At 59.3% G+C, this 7500-nt stretch overlaps 2 protein-coding genes across 3 annotated transcripts in view; one reads left to right on the forward strand and one right to left on the reverse strand.

Annotated features, from left to right (window-relative positions):
• Positions 1-138, forward strand: part of LOC123509145 (cystinosin homolog) — a 7228-nt gene extending 7090 nt beyond the window's left edge. For both annotated transcript variants that reach the window (XM_045263315.1, XM_045263316.1), the window contains exon 9: positions 1-138. This exon is cut by the window's left edge and continues 1509 nt beyond it. The gene's annotated coding sequence lies outside the window, so the exon portion shown is untranslated.
• Positions 139-728: 590 nt separating this feature from the next.
• On the reverse strand, positions 729-4916 carry LOC123509243 (fibrous sheath CABYR-binding protein-like). Its single transcript, XM_045263441.1, has 4 exons — positions 3904-4916; positions 2778-3182; positions 1200-2630; positions 729-831 (listed from the first exon to the last, which is right to left on the reverse strand). The coding sequence occupies exons 1-4, from the start codon at positions 4914-4916 to the stop codon at positions 729-731; spliced, it is 2952 nt and encodes a 983-aa protein (XP_045119376.1).
• Positions 4917-7500: the final 2584 nt, after the last annotated feature.

The raw sequence follows: 7500 nt of genomic DNA on the forward strand, positions 1-7500 counted from the left end.
GGGAAGCAGAGAAGAGATTTATGGCCGCCTCTTGCAGCTTCCATCTTTTCTTATGTTTTTATTAAGTAGTTTTAATTAAGTGTTTCTAGTACCTGGCAAGTATTGAGAGGAACAAATCTAATATATATGTCTAGTAAATTTGTGTTTCTTTTCTCTCTTTCTTTGATTTTGTATGTTTGTTGGTTCTTTGAGGTGTGTGTGTGTGTGTGTGTGTGTGTGTGTGTGTGTGTGTGTGTGTATCCCACTCGCTGCCACCATTCGTGTTAGTAATGTATTTTCTCCCCTTTTTCTGGTGTGTGTGTGTGTATGTGTTTGTATTTATCCTACTGTGTGTGTGTGTGTGTGTGTGTGTGTGTGTGTGTGTGTGTGTGTGTGTGTGTGGTAGAGATGCATCACCACCACCACCACCACCACTAAAGCTCAGGAGGATGAATAACTAATGAATAAGAGATTTGCGTCATTGTCATTATAATAATACATGATGCGTGTGTGTACATACATACATACATACGTACATACATTAAGGCGACCTGTGTGCGTATACATGAACGGGCTGTGAATGTATTGTGTGTGTGTGTGTGTGTGTGTGTGTGTGTGTGTGTGTGTGTGTGCGCCCTACATCAGGGCGGGGAGGGGAGAGTGTGGATTCTTTCAGTACAAAAGTGTTGTGGGGAATGACGAGGTTTGGTGAGGTGCGGTGTCAGGGAGGGAGGGAGGAGGAGGGCGTACTACTGGGGGGACACGCTGAAGGTGGGGCGGGGAGGGTGTCCAGAGACTCCGCCTCGCAGTGCCCGGGACGCCTGCTGGAGCTGTAAGTATGGGGGTGTGGGGCTGTTGGGGGTGTTGTGGGTGTTGGGGGTGTGGGGTGAGCTGGAATGCTACTTCTCTAAGGCAGTGAGGCGCCGCCACCGCCGCATCCGGCACCGCCGCCGCCGCCGCCGCCGCCTCAGGTGAGGTTGCAGGATGTGGACTTGGTGAGGCGCCCCCGCCGCGTGGCCGCCGCCGCTGCCAGCAGCTGCAAAGAACAGCAGACGTGACGGCTGTGCCCGCCCCGCCCCGCCCCGCCCCGCCTCGCCCCGTCCTGTCCGGCTCGGTCCGCCCCGCAGCGCGTGGAGGGAGGGAGGGAGGGAGGGAGTGCGGGTGGGCGAGGCTAGAGGCGCGAGGCGACGTATGAGAGGAAGGGAATCACAATGAAGTACAAGAAGGCAACATTTTGCAGCAGCACCACGGCGCACGCCACCACTGTCTCGTTGTGTGCGTCGCCGCTTACCTCGGGGGCGCAGGGCCGCGACGCGCAGGGGGGCGCCGCTCCTACCACCGGGGGCGCCGCTGCTTCTGCTGGGACATCTGCGTCACACAACAAAGCCGAGTTAGGGGCGTTAGTTGCGGACGGCACGGCGGGGGCGGCGAGAGCGGCGGGGACGGCGGCGGCGGCTGGAGGGGTGGCTGGGTTAGTGCAAGCTGCGGGGACCTGCGGGGCTGGCGAGCACGGCTGTGATGCTTGCGGGACCTGTGGGGGCTGCCGAGGCTGCGGGGGCTGTGGGGCTGGTGACGGGTCTGACTCCTGCGGGGCTGCGGGGCTGGTGACGGGTCTGACTCCTGCGGGGCCTGGTGACAGGTCTGACACCTGCAGGAGCTGTGGTGGGTCTGACTCCTGCGGGGCCTGTGTGGAGGGTGTTGGATCTGCAGGGCTGCTGCTGCTGCTGCTGGCGACAGGGCTGTCGGCTTGCTGCTGCTGCTGCTGCTGCCGCTGTGGCGGCGGCGGTGCTTGTTGGGCGGCGGGCTGCACGCGGCGGCGCGGCGGGGCGGTGGGAGCAACGTTGCGGGGCGGAGAGGGCGAGTGGTCTGCTAGGGCGCGGTGGGCGGTTGGGGGCGGGGAGCAGCTGGAGTAGCGGCGGCGGCGCGCGCACGCCCACGCCAGACGATCGTACTCCGTAAGGCTGAGCGGCTCGTAGGTGGAACACCGCCACCCTCGCTGCCGCCGCCGCCGCGCCTGAGGGGACGGCGACGCCCGCAGCCACGCCTCCTTCATGCCGCCGCCCACGTCCTCGCACACACCAGGAGGTGGTGCCTCCCTGCCCCACCCCTCACCCTCACCCAGGCCCTCACCCAGGCCCTCACCCTGGCCCTCACCCTGGCCCAGGTCTTCCCCGCCCTGCCCTTCCTGTACTCGCTTCTCGCCAGAGGCGTGTGGCTCTTCTGTGTCCTGGGCGGCGCTGGGCGGGGACGGGGGGCAGGCTTCGGGGGCAGGGGGCTCCTCCTCTTGTGGTGCGGGAGCTGGGGGTGCGTCCTCTTGTGGTGCGGGGGGTGGGTGTGCCTCCTCTTGTGGTGCGGGGGGTGGGGGTGCCTCCTCTTGTGGTGCGGGGGGTGGGTGTGCCTCCTCTTGTGGTGCAGGGATGGGGGGTGCCTTGTCTTGCGGTGCGGAGACATCCTGGCTAGCCTGGGGCCTGCCCACCGCGAGGCCTTCCTTGCCGCCGTGCGACACCGCCCCCACCAGCCTGCCGCCGTTGCAGGGCGCCTCTTCGCGTCGTGTGGTGGTTTCCTCGGGCACCCGCACGTGCACCTTCATCACCACGTACTCGCTGCGCACGCCCGCCGCCCTGCGCGAGCCAGCCTCGCTCGCCGTGGGTCTAGGGGAGGGAGAGGCGATGCGCCTCGTCGTCGTGGTGGTCATGGTGGTGGCTGTGGTGTTGGTGGTGGTGGTGATAGTGGTGGTGGTGGTGGTGGAGGGCAAGGGCGGAGTGGGCGGGGCGTCCCTGGTGAGGCGTGCGGTGAGCCTGGCGAGAGTGGCGTCCACTCTGGCCAGACAGTCGTCCATCTTATTGACGGGGCGCCCCTCCTCGCCCGCCATACTGCCTTCCTCCTCGCCGCTGTCGCTCGCCGCCCCCACCTGCTCGCCCGGTCCGCCCTGCTCGTCCCGGCCCGGCCCCACCTGCTGGCCGGCCCCGCCTGGCCCTGGCTCGGACAGCGAGGCGCTGGACTCGTAGCCGCTGGTCTGAGAGTCTGACTTGTGCAGGCGTGGCTCGGGGCATGGCGCCAGCTGGATGCTCCGCGCCTCGTACATCTCCAGAGGCGCCTCGGTGGCCTGGGTGGCTGAGGGCGCCTCCTCGCACAGCTCCACAAACACTGTGGGCGGGGGGCGCGGCGCCTCCTCCTCGGGGATGTCCTCAATCTCGTCCTCGCTGGCCACACACTCCTCCTCACTCGTCCCTCGTCTCTCCTCCCCTTCTCTCTTAACCTCTTCCTCCTCCTCCTTCTCCTCCTCCTCTTTCTCTTCCTCCTCTTCCTCCTCCGTCTCTGTGTCGGCAGTTTTCTCTTCTTCCCTCACCGCCTCTTGTTTCTCTTCCTCTTCCTTACTCACTTCCTGGTTTCCTTCCTCCTCTTCCTCCTCCTCCTTTTCCTTCCCTTCGAGAGGAACAGCGGTCTTCCTTTCTCCTCTTCCTTCAAGTGTCGTGAGCTGATCAATGGTTCCTCTTCTCTTTCGTCTTCCTTTTCTTCGTCATCCTCCTCCTCTTCATCACTTTCATCTTCTTCCTCCTCCTCCTCCTCCTCTTCCTCGTCACTTTCATCTTCCTCTTCCTCCTCCTCTTCTTCTTCCTCTCCCTCTTCTTCGTCTTCGTCTTCCTCGTCCTCCTCTTCCCCTTTCTGTTCCTCCCGTTGTAGCGCCACCGCCACCTCCTCTTTCATTTCCTTTTCTTGCTTTGGCAGTTCCTCCTCATCATCATCTTCCTCCTCTTCGTCCTCCTCCTCCTCTTCCTCTTCTTCCTCACTTTCCTCTTCCTTTGGTGTATCAAGGGTTATTTCTGTTCCTCTCTCCTCCTCTTCCTCCTCCTCCTCCTCCTCCTCCTCCTCCTCCTCCTCCTCCTCCTCCTCCTCCTCCTCCTCGTCTCCCTCCGCCGTGACCTCGCTGGTATCCTGGTCCAGGGTGGTGGCCTCGCTACTATCGCTAGTGTCCTGAAGCCACGGGGGGCAGGGGTGTCCTCCCACCAGGGGGCGGCGTCGCCAAGGAGGTGAGTGGCGGGGGGCAGCACTCCCTCGCTGGCGGTGTACAGGCTGCTGCTGTCACTCGTCACGCCCTCGCTCGCGTCCTCGTAGTCGTCCATCCTGCTGCTCTCGTCCTCGTCCTCCGTAATGCTCAGGCTGCCCTCCTCGTCCTCGGCGGCGGCGGTGGCGGCGGCGTCCTCCTCCAGGTCGCCGCCACGCTCCCACCACGGCACCTCCTCCTCGTCCCGCAGGAAGTCCTTGGCGGCCACACGGGGCGCCTCCTCCCTGGTCTCTTCCTCCTCCCACCAGGGCCGCTCCTCCCTGAACAACTCACTGGCAGGTATTGCCTTCTGCGGCGTCTCCTTCTTCTCCTCCTCCTCCTCCTTCTCCTTGTCTTCCTCCCACCATGGTGTGTCGTCGGCGAAGAAGTCCTTTGCGGGCACGGCGTCGGTGGGCAGGTGGTGGTGGGCGGGGGCGTCCTGCAGGGCGTCGCGCCACCAACACTCGTCCTCGCGGAAGAACTCCTTGGCGGTGATGACGCGGCCCTCCTCGGTGTGTGCAGTGTCGGGCGCCTCCTCCTGGCGGTCCACGGCGTCCTCCTCCCACCAGTTGTCCTCCTCCTTGAAGAAGTCTCGCGCGGCGATGACGGGCTGTGGCGGCAGGGCGTCCTGCTCGGCGCGGGCTTCCTCCTCCCAGGTCTGCCAGAAGGCCTCCTGGTCCTGCTGGCTCAGCTCGCGTGCTGAGATCACCGGCGGCTTCTCCTCAAACTCGCTGAGCCATTGGTCCGCCTCGTCCTCGAAGGCCTCGCTCACACTCAGCACCACGTACGCCCGGCTCATCTTCCAGTAGGCGTCCTCGTCGTCCTCGGAGCACACGGAGAGGAGGAGGAGGAGGAAGAGGAGGAGCTTTGTCCGTCCTAGATTAGTACACATGCTGTCAGTGTGTGGAAGGCGAGGGGGGGCGGGGCGCGGGGCCGGCGCACCTCGCTACAGGGAGTCTCGCTGCCCCGGGCGTGCCGCGCCGGCTGGCGGGGGGACGCCGCGCCCTTCACTTATCACTAGGTCATCAATACACTGCCACAGGGGCGGGGCGGGGCGGGGCGGGGCGGGCGGGGCGGGGGACTAGTGGCTCTGGGGTGGGTGGGAGGGAGGGGTGAGGAACGCCGCGCCTGACGGGGGCGTGACTAGAGGGAGAGGGAGAGTGAGAGGGAGGGAGAGAGGGAGACATTTTAAGCAGTGAGAGGGGCGCGAGGGAAGAGGTGATGAGAGAGAGGGAGAGGTGATGAGAGGGAGAGAGGTGATGAGAGGCGAGTGAGAGAGTGAGTGGGCGAGCCAAGCGAGAGAGAGAGAGAGAGAGAGAGAGAGAGAGAGAGAGAGAGAGAGAGAGAAAGAGAGAGAGAAGAAAAGAGAACACCCTAATATATGCACAAATGATAAAAAAAAAAAAAATAACAAGAAAAATCAATAGAAAAAAAAAAACAACAACAACAAACACACCACCACCACCACCACCACCACCACCACCACCACCATCAACACCCCCTTTTAAATCCCATACTTACATCAAACAACCTAAATATATCTTCCAGTCCAGGGCCTTCCTCTTCCTCCTGATCCTCTTTCTTCGGGGCCAGAGCGACCATCTGTCTTAGGATCGAGTAGTGTCTCTGCCTCTTGGCCTCATCTCTTGGGTTCAAATCGGTTCCATTGAGCACAGCAAACTGATCAGCACCAGCCGTCACCAATCTCACCACCTTCTCTTGATCGTTATGTCTCACCGCCAGGTATAAGTGCTTCAGGAGCTGTTAAGAGGAGGATCAGGGGCGTTAAAGGGTGTTGGAATGTGTTCAAAGGGGTTTTAGAGGGTTGTGTGGTGTTTTGTGGTGTTTGTGTGTGTTTTTGTGGTGTTTGGTTTGGTTTAGTGGTTTAGTGGTGGTGTTGTGGTGTGTTTTGTGGTGTTTGGTTAGGTTAGGTGTGTTTAATTGGTGTTTTTGTTGTTGTTGTTGTTGTGTGTGTGTGTGTGTGTGTGTGTGTGTGTGTGTGTGTGTGTGTGTGTGTGTGTGTGTGAGTGCGTGCCTTACCAAATCAGTGTATCTTAAACCAGCCTTGTTCCTGCGGGCCGTGTCAGCGCCTCTACTCAGTAACAAATGTACGGTGTCAACACTCCCCTCCAGCGCCGCCCAGTGGAGAGGCGTCTGTCCTGTCCAGTCTTGGGTGTTGATGTCTGCTCCTGCGTCCAGCAATAGGCCCATGATCTGCCGTGGGCGTGGTGGGCGTGGTGGATGAGGTGGGCGTGATGGGCGTGGTGGGGGAAAAAAAAACGTGATATTAGAACAACTAGATCAAAAATAACATACACACACACACACACACACACACACACACACACACACACACACACACACACACACACACACACGCAAAGATGAACATATAACATTCTAAAATACATTCTAAGTTACAAATGGTGACAGCGGTGGGATTTACGCCTTTCCCTCTCACTCCGACAATTTTCCAAGGCCATAGAGACAACCAGCTGGGTTTTCAAGACAGTTTCTCTTCATAATAAGCTTGAAATCTCGCTAATCAATCACCAGAACCACAAAAACACTCTTAAAAACACGAGTAACTTCATTTAGAGGCCTTGAAAAGAATAGATGGTGACAGTTAAGTGTTTTAGAGTATTGGACATATATTCTCTCTCTCTCTCTCTCTCTCTCTCTCTCTCGATATACCTGGTGATTCCCTCTGTAGGCAGCCAATAGCAAGGGCGTCCTCCCATGGGCATCCACAGCGCTCACCTCCGCCCCACACTCCACTAGTAACTGGCAGATGTCGAAGGCGCACTGTGGAGGAGGAGGAGGAGGAGGAGGAGGTGAAACGAAAGCTGTTATGGTGTTTTTTAGTGTAAAGACTCTCTCTCTCTCTCTCTCTCTCTCTCTCTCTCTCTCTCTCTCTCTCTCTCTCTCTCTCTCTCTCTCTCTCTCTCTCTCTCTCTCTCTCTCTCTCTCTCTCACACCCTGCCACGCCCACCACCACTCTGTCACACCTTGTAAACAGCATGGTGTAGCAGGGTCCAGCCACGCCCGTCACGGCTGCCAGGGTCACCTCCCCATGTCAACCCCGCCACCACCTGCTCCTTGTCCTCAGTCCGTACCGCCCTTATCAATGCCTGTAGGAGTACGTGAAGGAGGCGATGTAGGAGGATGGTAACTACTACTACTACTACTACTACTACTACTACTACTACTGCAACTATAACTACTACTACTGCATCTCTACTACTACTATTTCTATAAGTACTATTACTATTATTACTTATACCGCTACTACTACTACTACTACTACTACTACTACTACTACTACTACTACTACCCATTTTCACCACCACCACCACCACCACCACCACCACCACCACCACTTACTAAATCAGAATACAGTTGTCCATTCTTGTTCCTTATCGTGTCGTCTGCTCCTTTCTCCTGCAGCAGCTCCACCGCCTTCCTCTGCCCCCACT

Source organism: Portunus trituberculatus, chromosome 26, assembly GCF_017591435.1.
Source record: "Portunus trituberculatus isolate SZX2019 chromosome 26, ASM1759143v1, whole genome shotgun sequence".
Classification (NCBI taxonomy): Eukaryota; Metazoa; Arthropoda; class Malacostraca; order Decapoda; family Portunidae; genus Portunus; species Portunus trituberculatus.